The sequence below is a fragment of the Gambusia affinis genome, linkage group LG18 (genome assembly GCF_019740435.1).
Source record: "Gambusia affinis linkage group LG18, SWU_Gaff_1.0, whole genome shotgun sequence".
Lineage (NCBI taxonomy): Eukaryota > Metazoa > Chordata > Actinopteri > Cyprinodontiformes > Poeciliidae > Gambusia > Gambusia affinis.
Window position 1 is genome coordinate 6,975,241 of NC_057885.1, and position 20,896 is coordinate 6,996,136.

Sequence of the window (20,896 nt, forward strand, 5' to 3'; positions counted from 1 at the left end):
CATTGCACCCACGCTGCTGGAAGAAGAAGAAAAGGAAAAAGTCTGGTACGTCTTCGGTTATCCAAAACTGAAATATCAACCTTTTATGTTCTGCTTGGTGCAAAAGGAAAGAACAGAATGTTTAAATTTTTTATAACTTTAGAAACTTGGACTTTGCTGAAACGGTTTGAAATACTGACATGGTGATGAGAAGGTTTCTATAGGAGACTTCATATCTTTGAGAAGGAATTGAGGTTCACCCTTTACCTTATTGCTTTGTCTCATTAAGTTATGCAGACATTTGTCATATGTCTTATCACATGTCCTAGTCTCAACTGCAACGCCTGCATGACTTCATTTTTGGTAGCCACCCACTGGAGTCTAAGGGCCCCTGCAGACATGCAGGTGCAGCCCAGATTTTTGAAAAGGTCAGCTTTCCCAGCCAGCGTTCATGGGTGGGCCCCACTTGGGTTTGTTGTGGGCTACCTGGGTTATGAGTGGGCATGGGTTTTATCTGGGCTAACTGCATGGGACCCATATGGGATGGCCCATTTGGGCTAAATGTATGGGCCCTATTCAGCAATAATGTGGGCTAAATGGGGAGTGGTACAGAAATGGGCAACCCTATTTAGGACCCATGTGGTTTCAGTATCGTGGGTCCAACATGAGAAGCCCATGTGGGCTGACCATATTGAACTCACATGACATAAGCATGGGCTGACTGTACATGGGTTGGACCTGGGCATGGATATGTAGGCCCTAGTCCTTTGTTATGTGGGCTAAGTGGGGAATGGGACAGAAATGGGCATCACTTTATGGGGCCCATGTGGTTTCAGTGTAATGGCCCCAACATGGAAAGCCCATGTGGGCTGACCACATTAAACCCACATGACATTATCATGGGTTAGACCTGGGCAGGAAGATGTAGTCCTTTTTTATATGGACTAATGGGCCAAAATTGTAGAACAATAGACAGTGTGGTTACCTTGTCACTTTCAAACTTTTCATTGTATGTCTAAAGCAAAAGCTGCAAGAGCAAGATTATCAAAACTCGGAAAAAATTACCCAAGATGTCAGCTTGATGGTCCTTTGGTACTCAGCTGGCCTCTAATGGAGTTGATATAAGGTAAATTGTAGAAGCAATTGTATAGGTTTTTCATTCTACAAAAGGGAAACCGTGAGAATAGTCGAGGTTGGTGACCTCGTCTCGGAGGTTACCATCCAAGGAGAATATATTTTGCTGATGGAACAGAACATCCATGTCTGGCTAATGTTTGAACCTAAAACATCCTCACTGTATGATTTCTGTGTCCGGCTCATTAACAAACACTAGGTTTTCAGAGAACCAGGATATTGCCATTAAAAATAATGCCTCCATGCTTTATTTTTTTTAAACCAGTTCAGTCTAGCTACACTTTGAACCCTTAACATATTTTCTTTTTATGATTTTACTCTAGAACAGTCCAGTCCAGTCTTGATGCCTTCTAACATTTTTGTGACATTATCTGTTTTAAATGTGTGCCATGTCAGGTGTACTCATCTTCTGAGTAAACTCATCTTCTGCTGCTTACTCAAAATTAGGTGATGGTTGTGAGTGGACTTTTGTCCTTGCTTTTTTTACATTTGTTTATCAATTGGATGTTCAGACATCCAAAGAGTTTATTGCAGCCTGTTTGCAGCAGGATTTAAGTTTTATTTGGAGAAATAGTTTAGATCAAACTATCGTGAACAATATTACAAAATGTTTAGAAAATAAATTCAAACAAAACTCATTAAACGAGAAAGACAAGAGTAAAACTTTGAGCATCTGTTTTTTCATATATCTGCAAACATTTTCCAAGTCATCAGCATAAATAAAATAAAGAAACTTAACCCTTCTGTCAATGATTCATTTTATATCTTTTAATCTGGTTTGAATTTAACCTTTTTGTTCATTTTTTGCTCTGTTGGCACCGTTGTCAATAAGTAGGCACTTTACACATCCACTGAAGAAAATAGTTCCAAAGCACATTTGAATAACGAGGACTGTACTTATTTATTTTCATACATTGGTTTTACATTTGTTAAACTGATGCAGCACTCTCAAAATTAATTTTGTGTTTCTTGGAAAACGTAAAATTGTTAACTGCGGATGGATATGCGGTTTCAAAATCAAGCGTATTTTCTTCAGCAGTCTGTTGGCGCGGAGTCTGCAGGTTGGCTGTCCTACCAAAGAATCTGTAAGTACATTTCTTCTGTTTGTTTTACCTGTATTGTGTAAAATTTTAGGGAGAGATTTTAAATCGCTAGTTAAAAAAATTGCTGCTTGTAACAGATCGTATGGCCGGAGTGCCCCTAAAGTGACTTAATTATTGTTATTTTTGCTTTTCTTTCGTGTGATAATTTTTCTGATATTGTTAACACACACAGCTGCACGCACACACACAATAAGCATATTTTGGTTCAGAGCGATTTCAAACTCCGCATTGTTGTGGGTCAAACCGTTTTCAAATACTGCGGCGCCATTCTATTTGCTGAGCTACCATTGGTTCATTTGAGCGCCAACGCGGCTGAATAAAATCGGTTCACTAACGAATCCAAGTTGCTAGCAGAGTTTGTTTCAATGCGTCTTGACACAATAAAGCCACTTGCTTGATTTAAAAAGAGTAACTATTGTGCTTTCATTCTGTGTACATGGGCTTTTAATGATCTTTCTCACACCCAATTAAACCAGCATGCATGGGTGGGTCCCATGCATGCTGGTTTAATTGGCTGGGACCCACCCATGCAAGGGTGCAGTTTTTTTTAAAGAAAATGCCTTGAGTCGTTTAGTTGTGGGCTATATAGGTAGTAATGATTGGGCATGGGTTTTATCTGGGGTAACTGCATGAGGCCCATAAGGTTAAAAGTGGGACCCATATTGTTGGCCCATTTGGGCTAAATGTATGGGTGCTATTCAGCATTAATGTGGGAATGAGACAGAAATAGAAACACTATATGGGCCCACGTGGTTTCAGTATATTGGGCCTAAAAGCCTTTTCCATCCATCCATCCATCCATCCATCCATCCATCCATCCATCCATCCATCCATCCATCCATCCATCCATCCATCCATCCATCCATCCATCCATCCATTTTCTTTACACCCTTCTTCCCTAAATGGGGTCGGGAGGGTTGCTGGTGTCTATCTCCAGCTGCGTCCCGGGCGAGAGGCGGGGTTCACCCTGGACAGGTCGCCAGTCTGTCGCAGGGCAACACAAAGATATACAAGACAAACAACCATTCACACACACTCACACCTAGGAGAATTTAGAGAAACCAATTAACCTGACAGTCATGTTTTTGGACTGTGGGAGGAAGCCGGAAAACCCGGAGAGAACCCACCATGCACAGGGAGAACATGCAAACTCCATGCAGAAAGACCCCGGCCGGGAATCGAACCCAAGACCTTCTTGCTGCAAGGCAACAGCTCTACCAACTGCGCCACTGTGCAGCCCTTCCTAAAAGCTTTTTTGTAAATAAAATGAAGTTAATATTTTTAAGTCATGTTTGTTTTATCACGTAAGTGAGACTTTAAAGCGTTTTGTTCTCTCATAGTTTGTTTCAATCTGCAGCTGTTGTGTGTTGGTCTATAGACTAGTCTTCAGTGGCCAAGCCTGAGTCAATGATTGAAAGATGAAGAATTTCTCTTTGGTGTTTTTGCAATTTTTTGCTACCATTTATGTGAAATGTAGTTATATTTAAGTGTAGCTCTTGTTCTTTTATATGTACAATATTTTAGGATTTGTTAGTGATTTTCTAAACTACTCTTAATTTTAATACTACTTAGTCCTGTCACAGTACCAAATAAATGAGGATAATTGCATTAGTGAAACTGTTCAGTGTTTACAATATAAGTATACAGTAGTTGATTTATGTAGACGGATATATTTTAAATTTCCAATAAGAATGTAGTTTCTGTACGTCATAATAATGACTCAAGAGTGCTTTTGATATTAGCAGATCTCTGCAAGCATTTTTGCCCCATGAAGGGGAAGATGCAAATCTTATGAATGTTACATTGTACTAAAGTAAAACACTAATACAATTTCTACCTTTGCTTCTTATTTTAGGGACACTTAAAAGAAATGGATCCATCTACAGAATCACACAAAGAAATGGAAAAGGCTCTCAAAGTGGTTTACTGGAGCCTGTGACAGAGGTGGAAATAGGAAAGTTAGAACGACTAAGGAGGCTGCCAGTTCAAACTCAGGTGGGCAGATCTTTCAAGATGGACAGTTTCAATAACGCATGAGAGCTTTCTAAGTTTAAGCATGCATGTGGCATGAAGGTTATTTCAATCTGGATAGACTCACACAGAGAAAAATAGCAGTTAGAAGATTTAATAGTACAACATTCTGTGGCGCTCGAACCCGGCAGAATAATTGTAAGCTGAGGATCACCAAGGAAAGGTGATCAGTTTGGGCAAAGCTCAGGGTAGTCTTCCCCCCCGGGTCCGAATACTGGTGGTGGAGTGGAGCCTTGAGATGAAGGAGCGCAGAGGGAGCCAGGAAGGTTTCCATTGGGATGAATGTGGAGATGGGGAAGAGGCGGGTCGAAGCGCAGCTGATGAGCAGGTAGACCCAAGGGTCCTTTTGAAGGGACCCGTGAATGACTGTTGGCTGCAGCGGGGCGTGGTGAGTGGATGATATGGATCAGCTGTGCGTTGGAGGCCGCGGACAAACCCACGTGTTACCCATATTCTAGCCCAGTTCTGGCCCAGTTAGGGCCCAGGTAAATATTCCTCAAAGCACCCTCATGGGCCATAGATGGGCCTCATGTAAGATAACCATCTGGGCCCCACTAAAAACCCAGTCAGAGCCCATTTAAATCTACTTGGGTAAACCCATGTGGGTTTTGGGACTCATATTGTCGGCCCTCTTTTATCCCATGTGGGGCCCACCTAGGTATGCTGGCCGGGATTTGCTTGGACGCGGTAGCAGTGGACACAAAAACTGAATTAATATTCCGTTAACAAACCAGAAATCTGTTCTCCTGTGCTGAGTAGACCATTTTTAAGTCGGTGTATAATGACGGTCCTCATTACTTATCTAACTATATTTAACATGTTGGCTTCTTGAAGTATGTTACTGAGTTAAAACGTAGCATAAGGCGTCATTTCATTGGTACTGCTTGTGGTTGTGCTGTGGCATTTTCTTTCTCAGCTGACATTTTTGAAGACCAGACCTATAAACAAAACAAACAAGTACATTAAGAAATAATCCTGTAAGATACTGGCAGCTACAGACGCCAGTATTTAACTGTAAATGTGCCATATTTTATTTTGACAGTAGTCAACTGTTAAGGCAAATACAGTATATGTAATGTAAAAAAAAAAAAAAAAAAAAGGTAAAATACTGTTGAATTTAGCTGCCAGTAAGTTATTGTAAGTTTACCTGTTCAATACGGCAATAAATTTTAAAAATAGTTCACTGTTAAATATAGCGGTGAAACTAAACAGTAAATTACTGGCGTCTGTAGCTACCAGTATTTTGGTGTTTATTTATGTTGCTGGGAACAGGCACAGTTGTCTCTGGGGGAAAAAAAGGTTTTATTTACGTTGACAGTTGACACAAATAACTCACTTTGTCTCACTCGGTGCCCAACACTCCTCAGCAGAGCGAAGCGGTGCACTGACTAGCAAAAAACGCAGGTAAACAGTAGCATTCAATGACATCTAGGAAATATCAGTACTGCTGATTAAGGCAGGAGACAGGCAGACCAACCAAGTTCTGAAAGAATGAACAAACTACAATGAAAACTGAACTTTTTATAATTAACCAAACAAATTGGGTGGGGTATCTGTGAACTATAATGCACATCAACCGCTTATTCATATGTGATCTGACTGTGATCAGTTTGGTGTCTCTCACATTTAGTTTCATGACTCCATGCATTTCATCAGTAAGCTCCTGCAAAAAGAGAAACGTCGAGCAGCTCTGAAGTTCTGAAAGTGCTACAGTTTTAAAATGCATGACCGAGGATTCCAGGGTTTGTTATTGTCATACCGCCTCGCTTGTTTGTGGTTACAAAATTCCAACAATGGTCCCAGATAAAGAAATTTACTACACAAAAATATTTAAAAAATAAACAGTGAGTAATTTAAGGAGTATATAGATAAGCATATGTAAATAAACTGGGTTCAGACGGCTGAAGGGAAGAAACTGTTCCTCAGCCTGGTGGTCTTGCTCTGGATGCTCCTCAGCCTCCTGCCTGAGGGGAACGGCTGGAGGAGAGCTTCTGCACCAGGGTCTGTGGGATGATGGTGCCGAAGGCCGAGAAGTCCAAAAAGATCCGACGGATGTAAGAGTAATCATAAATGAACCAATTTACTAGTAATGGCCATTACATTATATCACATAATAGAGGTTAAGATAACATTCTTTAGAACAGATTTGTTTTTTAATCAAAGGCAGGGTTATGTACAAATCCTATTCAATTCTATGATTGTCGCCGGGGCAACTTGTCCCAGAAGTGTGGTGCTGCACACGCTTCCTCTTGCCCATATATGGAAGACGCTGTGACAGAGTGCAGCTGGTTTGTTAGGGAGACAGTTAATCAGCATTTGCATTTAAAAGCAGGTCGATCACTGAGGAGATCAGATCCCAGGCTGATGATTCGTGCAGAGGTAACATACTTCTAGAGAGAGACGTACAGAGCGCCGTCGACTGGTTTCACTTTACAGGAGATTGGCCTGCTACTGTTTTAGTTTTAGTTCAGAATTTCTTTTTTTGGATAGTTATTATCGATCAAAAGTATTTACTTTTTTGGGGGTTTTGTTTAAGGAAGGGGAGTTTTTATTGTCTAGCCCTCTGGTTTGTTTTTTAAAAACGGACCTTTGCTGTTCTTGTTTCCCAAGCTGTTTTATTTAGATGGAGGAGAGGGGAAGAGGAAGTGGAGTTTTTATTTTCTTTGCTGTATTCACCAGGTTTTTTTGTGTGTGAGTGTGTTTTTGTTGGGGAACACTTAGGTGCATTTAGTTATATTTGTTTTCCTTATTATCATTCCTCACCCAAGCAGACTAACTTAATTTATATCACTATTTTTTACAGCTATAAGGTTTCCAGGGCCAGCATAGACTCCTACTTTTAGTGTGGTCATTTTTGTACAATAAAATAAGCTGACTATTTTTACCCATAGGCATTTGTGAATTCAATAAACTGTATTTAATTTGCAACAGTGCCTCTGGTAATTTTTATCTGTGTGATCTGGTGAAAAGAGGATTTAAGGTTCTCCACACATCACAGAAACTGTACCCAAGGTCACATGAACTGTAATAATAAGAGCACATTGCCAGGCCTCAGGGAATCGGCTACAAAAACAGTCTGTCAATGTTGAGAATTAGTTTTGACTGCAAAAACAGTGTTGCGAAAATTGAAGAATTACAGGCTTAGTGACTCAAACTGAGTTTAAATAATGTCTTGCAATCATAAGGACTGAAAAATAACCTTCGTGAGGATTTGGTTTTCTGTGTCTATTTAATTCTTTTGTTGTCTCGTCTGCCATCTCATTGCTTCCAGCTGCGTCTCCTGTTCTCTGATTCCCCCTTGTGTGTTTAGTCCCTCCTGTGTCCACTGCTCCTTGTCGGATCCTTGTCTCATGTCGGATGTTGGCCTGTGCCTCCACAGCGCCTGTTTTGAGTCTTTCCAGTTGCTACCAGTGTCTGAGCTCTGAGCCTTATTTCTCACCTGAGCTCTTAGGACTTCTGTACACCTTGCTTTCATCACTAAATCACATTTTCACAGTTTCAAGATCACATCTTAAAACTCATTTTTATTCCTTGGCATTTAATTGAACTAGTGTTTGATACTTTGTTTTTATTTATTTGTGGCGTTGTCACTCTTGTACAGCACTTTGGTGCAGTTCTATGCCTGTTTTAAAGTGCTATATAAATAAATTTGACATTGACATTGACATTGACATATCCAGGCCTGTTGGTATTATTAAAGACCAAAAAGTAACAATAAAACATGCTTAAGACAATACAACATGGGATTATGTACTTATTATTCAACAGTCAAAGGGGCTCTTAGTTTTTCAGATGCAGGTGAGCATACAGTCAGTCGAGCACGTAAAAACATAAGAACACATCAGTTATTCTTTAAATGATTTGGAAACAGAATAATTTCAAAGAAACAAATAACCTGAAATGACACTAAAAGTCCATTGTGTTTTTGATCAGGGTAGAAACATGTGCCTCACTGCCTGCAGGTGTTTTCAAAACAAAACCATGGGACTCGCTTTACGGCTGAATAAGCTGCAAAGTCCTCGTCTTGAGTTTGGAGAGTGAATGTGTTGAAAGTGACCAGCGCTTAATTTCAGGTCAACGTTGAAAATTATTTCCCTTTCATGTTAATGACGGTGCCTTCCAGTCTTCTTTCATGTGTAAATTATTATAATTTTTTTTAAAGAATCATGTTATTATAGAAAAAAATTGACATAAGCAAAACAGGTAAATCCTGGTCATTCTTTCTACTTACACAATAGAAAGAGGCCTGCCACCTGACTGACAAACATAGCCTGGTTGCAGCATCTGCTGCTGTTGCATGCTCCTGCATAGCATGGATAGGTTTCTATTGGACATATGCAAAAATGGATAAAACTTGTAATATTTACCTGCAATGATTTTCCACCAGTTATCAACATTAGGCCTAGCTAACGCTAGCTTGAAGTCACAGCTGTGGGAAGATATTAGATAAAAATAAAAAAAGTGGTCCTGTAATGCTTTTGTTAGATAGACCTTAGGGACAAAATACTCGTATTTTAGCTAAATATTGCAAATACATAATTAACTTTCCACCTTAAAATCCCTACTACTTGACTGTGACCCAAGACGTGAGGTTATCCAAAGGAAAATCAATGTCAAATGACATAACAGGACAATCTCTGGTCCAATTTCATTTTCTGTCACGCAAAACCAAAATTGGAGGGTGAATGCTGATTGTGAAAGTTACAAATATTGAAGAAAAATGTCCACCCAAGACAAAATATAGTATCACACTGTTATTTTACAGTAGTTTGCTGGCAGTCATCATTCTTGATTATGACAAGAAAAACCCCATCAAATAACAGTCTTCTACCGTACTTTACAATAACAAAATGTCACTGCTAGAATTCAGCTGTAAATTTACAGAACTTTCTAAGAGTGTAATTGAATGACTGGTTTGCTACATAGAGCTAAAATAAATTTAGCAAATGTTTAGTTTTAATTGTATGGTCATATACTTTGTCTCCTCTTTTCTTAGTGTGTTCAGGCTAAAAGGTTCAAACAAGGGTCTGTATTTATCTCTTCAGGCTGAGTCTATTTCTCCAGTGCAGAATCTGGAACGGGTTCGTTTCATGACTGGGAGTGTTTTGTTGTTGATGGTTGTGCAGGTGTCTCCACTTCTGCTTCTGGGCCAAAAAAGCAGAAGTGGTTTCTTCGTGGCTGTTGTACAGCTGTGCTTCTGTCTGCTGCAGAATCTTCATGCGTACAAAGCGTGAGAGTTGAGTTGGGGGCGGGGCCAGCGGGAAACCTTTCCAGTTAATTCCAAAACATCTTATTTTAGAGTGAGGTTTTTTTAATCATCCTTTTACAGTTTCTCCCACTCTCTCTCTCTGACTCTTGCTGCACTCCCTGTTGCTCTCAACTTGTCTGCTGTTGATGTTTGTTCATGAAAGCTTGGCTCATTATCCTGAACCAAATCTTTATGACAGCAACGGTCATAAAGGTCCAAACAAAGCAGGTGGATTCACACATCCCACATCACAAGTCAGCTTCCTGACTTGGTGAGCAGTGGCTAGCGCTAGCTTCTTGTCTTGTTTTGTTTTGTAAAGGCAGTGCATTCTGCTCTTCTTCTACTCCAGCCCTCAATGTCTGGTATTCTGCATACTTTAGCTCTTTCCCGGGTTCCTCATAAATGGATCAAAATTTAGATTTCTTAGCAGGTCTCAGTAGAACTTTGACATGCAGAAGAGCTAGTTGGGTCCTTTGAATCATCTCTGTTGGAGCTGTGACAACTAAAACTAGCAGGACACCGGCCCGGTCGGTGAGGAATGAGCTTGCGTCCATCTGCCTGTAAATGTGTGAATGACTGAATGTAAAGTGAAGAGCTTTGGAGTCCTCTAGACTTGATGAGGCGCTATACAAGTACAGGCCATTTTACATATTACTATTTAACTTTGGTCTCATCTAACATGAAGATTCAAGTTCCTGACCGGTCCTGGTGCTACAGCTGGTTCTTAACTGGATGTTTAAAGGAACCAGTAATCTTCTATCAAAGATGCTCTAAGTGAAAGAGGTTTTAGCCAGTAGTGCATGGAGACAATTTCTCCACATAAACAACATTTTTACAAATAGATGTTTTAATTTCCTGATTTTGATTTATTGACCCTGTTTTAACATGAATAGGCAATGTGACTAGAACTTGCTGAAAACACTTTGACTCCTGTTTTCCAGGCTGCTGATGTGGATAAGAGCTCACCAGATCAGGATTGTGATGCATTCCTGAGCACCACTGACTATGTAACTTTAATCTGAGTATTGGAATGTAAGTAGTTAAGTGATTACTCATAACAAGGAGTCAGATAACATGTTGATGACACCGTTGTTGACATTTCTACTCAAGCTATTTATGGATCTGTCAAATTTCCAATATGTATCCCGCCCAGTGATAAAACGTGAAACTTGTTCCTACGCCCTTGCAGCATTTGAATAGTGAAATATTGACATCATATTTAATCCCTAATGGAAAGTTTTCAGATGTTCATGTCAAAAACTTCTTTGTTCTGACTCAAGATACAATGTTATGTTTTGGGAAATAGATCTTAATAATAAAAGTGCATTTTAAAGAAGGTTGAAGATGACAGAAATTACGCAGCCAAGAAATGTTGAGCTCATTGCCTCAAATTTTCTCTTTTGAGTTTTAATTTTATCTCGTTAAATTGACACTTTTTTAATTGAATTTCTTTGTTAATTTGTATCTTCAATTGGGTTAAATATATGAGCAGTATAGAGTAATGCGCAAAAATGCATAGAACACCGTATTGAGCAGAATGTTTTTCTGAATATTTACTGTTTACATTGCTCAATGGAAACATTCTTCAAGACACCATTATAATCTTTACCGCTACTGAGAATTTTATGTCAACATATCCAAACCCTCCAAAGTTAGGGTTGGGGTTTTTGCTGCTTTATTATTTCTGAGCTCTCCTGCGTTGTCAAACGCATGGTCACTATCAACAATCAGGCTTTGTTACTTATTTGGACAAATTTGATCTTACTACAAATCGTTAGTAGTATTTACAGAAATACAAAGTGAAATCTTTGTTGATCCTAAGTTGAGTTTTAAATAGTACTTTTTCTCTTTTATGCATTTTTATTCATTGTTTTATTTAGAGTTTTGTAAGAACATCTCACCATCATAACAGATGAAAGTTTTCTTTCATTACGGTTCTCATTCTTCCATCTGCCTCCATCATCAAACACAGTCATGGCACATTAACCTCTGTTGATTCTCTGATTGTCAAACTTCAGATTCCAGTGTCTGAAGGAGAAACTGTTTCCATTTGACCACCTGCAGAGTCTCTGAACAGACAGATAAAAATGTAGTCTGAATTTGCAGTCATTAAATTGAACCCATTGCTCGCTTCTCGTTCCACTGATCAGGTCTGTGTGTTTCTCTCTGCAGTAACTCTGAGCTTCCAGCCAGGTCTTCATCTCTCTAATCAGAGATATTTCTAAGATGAGTCATTTTCTGTGAAATAAACAAGTCGGAGCACAAAACACTTTCACGTGTAAGTTTTAATACAGACATTAATGGGAGGATTTAGACAAACACGGGAGACGATTTTCTCACCATGATAGCAGATAAAATTGCGGTTTTTATTACAGGATAAATCCCCCCACTTGAGAAAAAAACTGACACTTTTCCATATAATCACACAGTTTTGGCCTTCAAATCCAAGATTATTTGGTTCATCTGCTGCCCAGTTTGTTTCACTTTTATTGAACTTCACTCCAGGCAGAGACCAGTAACATGTTCTCTCTGCTTTTCTTTGGTCATACAGACCAATCCAAGCTTCCTTTATATCTCCTAGTGAGATACTGATGAGTCTCTTCATGTCCTTCATCTTAGAAGGACATGAATGTGTCCAGGTCAGTGTGTTTCTCTCTGCAGTACTGCTGAGCTTCAGTCCAAGTTTTTTCCTCACTAACATTTTGAAACTGATAGAGCTGAGAAACCATCAGGTGATTCTGAGCTAAAAATAAAACAAAAACAAACTTGTTTGGAGTTGTTCACAAGACAGTTTAATGCTTGCTACACTATCAACAAACTCTTGTTCTCATCCAGTAGTTTTATGAGGGCACATCAAGGTGCCCTCATAAAATGTAATACTATTTTAGGTAAAATCCCAATAATATTTCTTTAGAGAAACGCACCCTTTACAGTAAGAAGAAACAGAATCCACTACATATTTACTTTCTGTTTTGTTTAGAGATGATCACTAAAGTAGAAATCCCCATCAAATAATAAATGTAATTTCCAGAAATCCCTTTCTAACAATATAATATAAAGCATACAATGACAAAGACAAATTTACATCTGGTTATGTCCGTTCACATGGATTCAAGATGATCCAACAGCTAAATGTTTGGTTGTAGACCGTCCTCAGTGAAATGTTCAGTTCCTGACACTGATCTCATGTTTTAGCACCTAGACTCTATTTGAATATTCAAACCATAAAGGAACCTAATATGCTGGAATCCAATACTACTGTCACGCCATAGGTACATCACAGTCAGCTTAGACTCCATTAATAATTTTACAAAATATTGATTTTGTTTTCATCATTGTATGATTTCACATCAGAAAGATGAGGCCTGATCCACTGTAACACAATGTTCTCATTTTTTCAATGTCATTCGACCCAAGTCATCTTGTTCCAGATTAATATCGCTGTAAACATTTTGTGGGGCAACAAAGAAATTCAAAATGTTGTTTCACATTAGCATAAGAAAGTAAATTAATTACACCTTAATTGTAATTTTATTGCTCTTAAATTTAACCCGACTTTACTTAGTACAAAATAGGTTTTGTACTAATTTTAATATTTCTAAAGTATATTCAGTATATTGAATTTTAGTATTTTTTCATCTAGGATTTAATGATTGTGACAGTAAATGTGTTTCCAGTAGCAGGTTGGACATAAACACAAGAAAAGTACAAGAAAAGTAGACATGTTAATGCTCTTTATTCTCAGTTTGATATTTATAAAGTATATCAACAGTTGGTGTTCTGGTTGAAAAGTTGTTTTACAAATATAAACAAGTGTCATTAGTGAGGTCAATACTGACTTTTTTTATTTCCAAATAAGATAATGACTATTCACTATAGGAGCTGAAACTTGTTTTTATTATTAAAAAAATCCAAACATCAATTTGGACAGCCTGTCTGAATCTTGTAAGAACCCTGAAGCCATGGTAACTGAGCTGTAACCATGACGATCAGTCTGCAGGCTGGAGGTTCTTCTGGTATTCTTCCTGATCAGCCATTGTTAGACTGATCAGGAGCTGCTGCCTGATGGCATCAATGGGCCGTCGTCATTCATGTACAGAGACACAGCAGGAAACACATGCAAAGCTGAAAGAGGAAACCCAGAGTACTTCTGTGTTTACAGTGGACTAAAGTTACACTTCCTTTCATTCCTAATTTTACTGTTCTGGTAGCTCCCAACTAAAAAGGCTACAAGGATCACATGTACAAGTCTTTAATTTAGCTTAAACTGCTTTAAAAGAATAAGGAAGTTCATAAAGCACAAACAATGCTGTTAAGAAATATTTAAAATAAAAACAATGAGAATGGATTAATCCAAATAGTATTTTTTTTCTCTCTGAATGTTTAACTCATTCCATATTTTTATGTTGTTTTATTTAGTCTCTCATCCAGCAGCGTCTCTCTCAGTGAGTCCAGACAGAGAGCAACACTTCACCTCTGAGTCTGTGACTCTGAACTGTGGAGGAAACTCTGCTGAGTGGAGAGTTTATCAATCAACAGGACTGTAAATGGTGACTATCCACAGTCATTTTTATCATATTTAGAAGATTTAGGAATTTAAATGAAGAAAACGTTTATCAAAGTCATGGAGTTTGGATAGCAGTTAAATTGCAACAGGAGTTTTTTTTGCAGACTGATTCCAGTTATGAATCTGTTTTATGCTCTAGATGAAAATGAAGCCGGTGATGTTCCAATACGCTCACATTAAGTTGAAAAACTCCAATCAGAAAACCAAGTCCTCCATCACATTATGCTGCCTTTGATTTTGGCTTAGTACGTGTGAATTAATTTTTAATATTACCACTCCAACAGGGAAGCAAAATGACCCACAAGAGGGCGCTGTTCACCGTGAGGACAGCAGGTAGTCAGCAGGAGTATAGTTTGCAGTAAAATAAGACTTATCATTGAGTAATTGACATTAATAGATATATTATCACTTAATGGTGTAATAATGGCCTTCACTAAAAGGATATTGATGTTTTTACATCTATTCTTTCTCTCCATCAGCATTGACTAGAATGCTTGTGTTTGTATTCCACACTAGCATTCAGAAAGTTTAAGAAAAAGTCCAAAAATGTAAATCATCCTGAGTCGAGAGCAGCAGGTGGAGAAACTGTTTCTGTCTGTTCAGCTTCAAAGGAACATGCATGAAGCAAATGAGCTGACATGAAATAATTCAGCAAAGTAACACTGCAAAACATGTTTGTATTTCATTCAGTGGGTAGAGAAGAAAAGTAAATGTAGCTGAGTAACTGTAACTAGTTATTGCCCAACTCTTCAAACCTCACTGTGATTGATGTGCTCAGGTGCTGTGAGGAGCGATCGTGGTCCTCATTTTGCACTTACGGTATTTGGATCGGAGCAGATGAATGTGTGTAAAAAGTAACATTAATGACGGCTTGAGAAACCACCTTGAATTGTTTGAGAAATGTAAACTCATCAGTCATGTAGTGGAGTTCAGATGCATATTTTTGTTGATCTTCCAAACTATATATTGATAACATTCAGGATACCCAGCTGATTTACCTCTGAAAGTCATGAGTCAAGAGAATGAAGGCCTTAAGGTACCATCACAAGTTGATGTTTGTGTGAAGATACAAAACACTTTGTTGTGGTTTGTCTTGTCACCTCAGCTGTATCTGGTTCTAAAGATACAAAACACTTTGTTGTGGTTTGTCTTGTCACCTCAGCTGTATCTGGTTCTAAAAACTTTCTCTCTCTCTGCACCAAAGATCCAACAATTTTGTGTCCTGATGACATAACGAACGTAGACAGCAGATTATTTCCGTCTCTGCCTGTTGGGTCACTTGTGTTGTTTCTTTTGCATTTTTCTCGGAGTCAGATTGTGTTTTTTGTGGCTTTCGAATGAAAAAAAAAATCATTTGTTGCTGCAGCATGAGGGCCAAACCTCTTCGTCTATAAAACGAGGAAGAGGAGAAGATCACGCAGATGGTCTAGTTAAAGTTTTCTGAATTGACATGATATTGATGACGTCAGAGAGATTTCTTAGTATAACGGCTCAACTTGCCTTAGTGTGAGAGGGTTTTCTCATGGTTTTTTGCAGTAGTTCAGTTTAGTCTTTGACAGGACTAAATATGGCGCCATCTGCTGGCCAATGTTTAACATTGCACTGCACCGTCATACATTAACCACTAATGAGACTAATGAAGTATTATCTTAAAAAGACACACACACCTTGTTTTCTCATTGTCTAAAGTTTAATCAGTTTCTTGTTTTACATCAGTTAAAATGAGCAACATTGCTTCAATTTGCTAAATGTTTAAAATAATAACAGAAAGAGAACATTAGAAATGTCATTATTAATGAGAAGTTTACATATAATTCCTCAGTATTTAATAGCATTAAATTTGAACATCATATTTGCTTTCAGTATAAAGCAGAGATCTGCAACCTTTACAACACAAAGAGCCATTTTGTCTTCAGTAAAATAAAACTGGAATAAAGGAAGAAAAATGTGCTCATGTACAAGCTAATTACAAACTGAACAGAAACAAAGTTCAGAGCAGAACCTCTAGTTTGAATCTCTACTAGTCGTCATTTTTTATCATAGGTGAAATAAAATGTAAACTTCAATGAAGTTCTTAAACTATTTTTAAAAAGAGCAAACAGGAAAAGAACAACTTAACGCTTAAGACAGAAGAAATTCAACTTCTCTGTGCTGTTTCCTTGGAACCACATGTGTTTTCCTCCTGCCTCCATGGCTCCAGATTTTCCACAATTATTGATCTGTCTTTCTAAGTTTGGATTGTTCTTACAGACCCAGAACCACTTATTCTTCAAGCAGCTGAAGTACAAACCCAACCAGACAAAAGGAGTCGATGCCTCCTTAGCTTTCTCCTGGATCAATATCTGATCATCCATGTTGGTGATGGTGACCAGGTCATCATGATGACCTCTGCAGTAGGTCAAGGCCTCAAGCCAGGTTTTGTTTTCTTTGATCAGGATCACTTTATCTGTCATAAGGGTAAAGGGAACAAACAATTAATTGTTCACACATTTATTCATATTATCACTTAGAAATCACTAACATTATTTTACAGACAATATGGATGATAGTTTAAAATGTTTGCTTTTCATGAATCATAAATGTGGATATTATTTGATAGTTAAAGATCGCAACCTGTTACAGTAACCATGAAATAACTTTTTAAAATAAAAAAACACAAGAAGAGAGACACATTTATTTTAGACGCAGTTCTGATATTATATGTGAAGAATTTGTTTATCAGAATATCTCACCTTCATAACAGATGAAAGGTTTTTTCATGTCACAGTTCTCTTTCCTCCATCTTCCTCCATCATCAAACACAGTCATGGCACATTGACCACTGTTGATTATCTGATTGTTAAATTGTAGATTCCAGTGTCTGAAGGAGGAAACGCTTCCATCTGACCACCTCCAGGTGTCTCTGAACAGACCAATAAAGATGTTTTCTGAATTTGCAGTCATTAAATGTAACTTATTCTTCACTTCTTCATCCTGTAGTTGCTTCCATCCACTGATCAGGTCTGTGTGTTTCTCTCTGCAGTAACTCTGAGCTTCTGTCCAGTTCTTTGCTTCATTAATCAAGTGATATTTCTGTGATGAATCATTTTCTGTGAAATAAAGAAGTCAGAGCACGAAACACTTTCATATGTAAGTCTTAAAATAAACATTAATGAGAGGATCTGGACAAAAACAAAGGACTGTTGTCTCACCATTATAACAGAGAAAATTCTGCTTTCCATTACAGGAATAATCTCCCCACTTGAGATAATAAGAGCCACTGTTCCATGTAACCCCACAGTTTTGGACTTCAGATGGGAGATTATTTGGTTCATTTGGTGCCCAGTTTGTCTCACTTTCATTGAACTTCACTCCAGGCAGAGACCAGTGCCATGTTTTCTCTGCTTTTGTTTGGTCATACAGACCAATCCAAGCTTCCTTTATGTCTCCTAGTGAGACACTGATGAGTCTCTCCATGTCCTTCATGTTAGTCACTGTGACCAGGTCAGTGTGTTTCTCTCTGCAGTACTGCTGAGCTTCAGTCCAGTTCTTATTCTGATTGATGTAGAGATACTGATAGAGCTGACAGTCCATGAAACAACACTGACCTAAATACATTCAAAAGCTTGTTGTAGTTGATCACAATACACTTTAAAATACAATACACAGATTACCAACTTTATTTTGATTATAAATAATCTAAGCTAAATTGATCATTTGGAATTAATTTAGCAAAATATTTTTTTAGTGCTGGACCACTTACCTAACAAAATGAGCAACAAACCCCACTGCATGTCTGCTCTGTCCGATGGATGGGATTTCCACTGTTGGAAAAAATATATAATAAACAAAGAACTTAAAAGATATTTTTAAAATCTAAAAAAAACTCTGAAAATAGAGAAGCTGTACCTTTTGTTTTTAGAAAATCACTCAGATGTTATTGACTTATTAATTAATTAAGGGTCAAATCTTCACAAACTGTAGAGTTTTATCAAAATCTATCTTACGAGATCATTTCTTAAATTGCAGCTTCATAGATACAATTATAGATTTACAATTTACATGTTACTTCTGGTAATTAGACAAGTTTCCTCTGCTGATTTGGAATCAAATCAAAATCAAATCAAACTTTATTTGTATAGCACATTTCATCAGCAAGGCATTTCAAAGATGCTGTTCTAAGCATCTGGAAGGGATCAAATCAAACACAAAAACACAATGCAACATAGAATCAACAATAAAAACAACATCAAGTCAGATTCCGTCAATAAATTTGCAATTGATTACGTTTCAAATCGAACTCTAAACAAGTGGGTTTTTAGTTGAGATTTAAAGGAAGTCAGTGTTTCAGCTGTTTTACAGTTTTCTGGAAGTTTGTTCCAGATTTCTGGTGCATAGATGCTAAATGCCGCTTCTCCTCGTTTGGTTCTGGTTCTGGGGATGCAGAGCAGACCAGAACCAGAAGACCTGAGAGGTTCTGGAAGGTTGATACAATAACAGCAGATCTTTAATGTATTGTGGTGCTAAACCATTCAGTGATTTATAAACTAACAACAGTATTTTAAAGTCTATTATTTGAGCTACAGGGAGCCAGTGGAGAGACTTTAAAACTGGTGTTATGTGCTCTATCTTCCTGGTTTTAGTGAGAACGCCAGCAGCAGCATTCTGGATCAGCTGCAGCTGTTTGATTGATTTGTTGGACAGACCTGTGAAGACGCCGTTACAATAATCAATGAGACTGAAGATAAACGCATGGATGAGTTTCTCTAGATCTGGCTGAGACATTAGTCCTTTAATCCTGGAAATGTTCTTCAGGTGATAGAAGGCCATCTTTGTAACTGTCTTTACGTGGCTCTGAAGGTTCAGGTCAGAGTCCATCACTACTCCCAGGTTTTGGGCTGATCACTGGTTTTTAGTTGTAATAACTGAAGCTGTGCACTGACTCTAGATCTATAACTCTAGATCTATAACTCTCGATCTATAACTGTAGATCTATAACTGTAAATCTATAACTGTAGATCGTTCTTCTTTAGGTCCAAAAATAATAACTTCAATTTTGTTTTTGTTTTGCTGGAGGAAGTTTTGGCACATCCACACATTTATCTGTTCTAAGCATCTGGAAGGGATCATTGCTGTCAAATCTTACATTTGCTCCACAGATTCTGTGAGATTCATTTCAAAACTCTGATTGGACCAAAATGAATTTTGAATAACAGTTAAACTTACAGAAAATCACTGGAGCTCAGTGATCAGTTTTCCTCCTTATTGTGAAAACATTGGATTTGTCTGAGCCATTTTCTTCACATCACTGAACTGTTAAACAGTTATCTCAGTTAGATATTCCTCTGTTAACAGTTTGTGATGCATGTTGGCTTTTTTTATTGACTGAAAGTCGTGGTGTGAAGTGAACACATGGCTGAGTTCCACCTCTACTTTGCTTTGACCAATAAGTTTGTAACATGACTTCATTCTCCAGTTACTTGACAATTTAAAATTTTTCATACAGTCCCAGGTTGTCTGTAACTAAGTCCCAGTAGCTGAGTTGACAGATGGTGTTGGAATATTACTCTGCATGAAGTTTGCATATTGAAGCTGAAACATGATCATTCAGTTCCCTCCCATCCTGCTTTTAAAAGTCTGATGTCTTTCAGCGCTGCTGTTTCTGATTCAGCTGGTTGTTTAAACATAGATTCAGTGAACTAACTTCATTAATAATGATTCAGACTTTCATCTGCCAAATAGTATTAATACTTTGAGGCTTTCATACAATATAAAAACCTATAAAACCACAGAGCTGTGGATTCCCAGTGTGATTTAAAAAGTACCTTGTTTTTCAAAAATGGTCAATTTCTGTTAAAAAAAACATATAAAACTGTATTTCTATCCATTACTACACAATTTTAGAAACAGGCTCCTACGATTATAAATGAATAACAAATTTTACTGAGGCATATTATTATCTGTACAGATATTAAGATAAAGAAACAAAGATAATTTAAGAAGGTAATAAACCCATGGAAACACATCTGCCAATAGTAACACTGGAGTGAGAAACTTATGGTAGTTTATGAAAATACACAGTAAGCTACCAACTTTCTGATATTTACATAGATATTATTAAGACACTATATACTCATTTTTGAGTGGAAATAAAATTGGAATTACTTTTAGTGAAGTTTTTAACCAGAGAATTTCTGCAGATCCACTTACCTTAAAAAACAATCAACAAATGAGCCACTGATTTCCTTCTAATGTCCTTTGTGTGATTATGCTGATGATAAGGTTTTTCCCTCTAAATGCTCCTCTGGTAACCTCCTGCTAAATGTTTTTGTTTTTTCCACTGTATGAAAGTTGCTGTGAGTGTGAAGTAAAGAACATGAGGAAGTTCCACCCATAATTTGTGCTGACCAATAAGCTTTTAGCAGCTCGTTCTTGAGTTTTATAACTATTGCACAGAATTTTCTTGAGCATTTTTGTTTTTTATTTTTGCATTTTTTTAATATTTTGTCATACAGTTCCAGGTTGTCTGTAAAATCATGTCATGTTGCTGCATTCACTTGTGACCCTGAAAAAAAAATAAAAACGTAGATTGATCTCCATCAGGTTTGTACAATGAAGCTGAAAAACTCCTGCTTTTAAAAGTTTGAACTCTTGGAACATGGGAACCTGTCGGCTAATAAAACAGTGAAAAATATACGTCTGGTTAGATCCTCTTCCTGGGATTATGTGAAAAAAAAAAAAAGTCCTCAAAAGTTTCCTACTTGTACATCCTGGATAAATAATGTCCTTTGTGAGCTCAGGAACAACTTTTGAATATTCAAACCTTGTGATAACATGTCACGCTATGTCTAAAAT

General features: G+C 37.7%; 2 protein-coding genes across 2 annotated transcripts in view; both read right to left on the minus strand.

Annotated features, from left to right (window-relative positions):
- LOC122820670 (C-type lectin lectoxin-Lio3-like) overlaps window positions 1-20,896 on the minus strand; it is a 73,005-nt gene that overhangs the window by 26,173 nt on the left and 25,936 nt on the right. The gene's annotated exons all lie outside the window — the stretch shown is intronic.
- LOC122819877 (C-type mannose receptor 2-like) lies at window positions 15,892-20,370 on the minus strand. The gene is made up of 5 exons (XM_044096913.1): window positions 20,252-20,370; window positions 17,805-17,865; window positions 17,254-17,649; window positions 16,795-17,151; window positions 15,892-16,508 (listed from the first exon to the last, which is right to left on the minus strand). Exons 2-5 carry the CDS (start codon window positions 17,833-17,835, stop codon window positions 16,177-16,179), a joined length of 1,116 nt encoding a protein of 371 aa, XP_043952848.1. The 5' UTR covers window positions 17,836-17,865; window positions 20,252-20,370; the 3' UTR covers window positions 15,892-16,176.

Excerpts from the sequence above, each read along its gene's own strand:
- LOC122819877 (XM_044096913.1), bottom strand. The coding sequence starts at position 17,835 with ATGCAGTGGGGTTTGTTGCTCATTTTGTTAG. Across the intron at positions 17,650-17,804 it reads TTTGTTGCTCATTTTGTTAG|GTCAGTGTTGTTTCATGGAC; the intron begins GTAAGTGGTCCA and ends GAATGTATTTAG. Across the intron at positions 17,152-17,253 it reads GAATTTTCTCTGTTATAATG|AAAATGATTCATCACAGAAA; the intron begins GTGAGACAACAG and ends TTTATTTCACAG.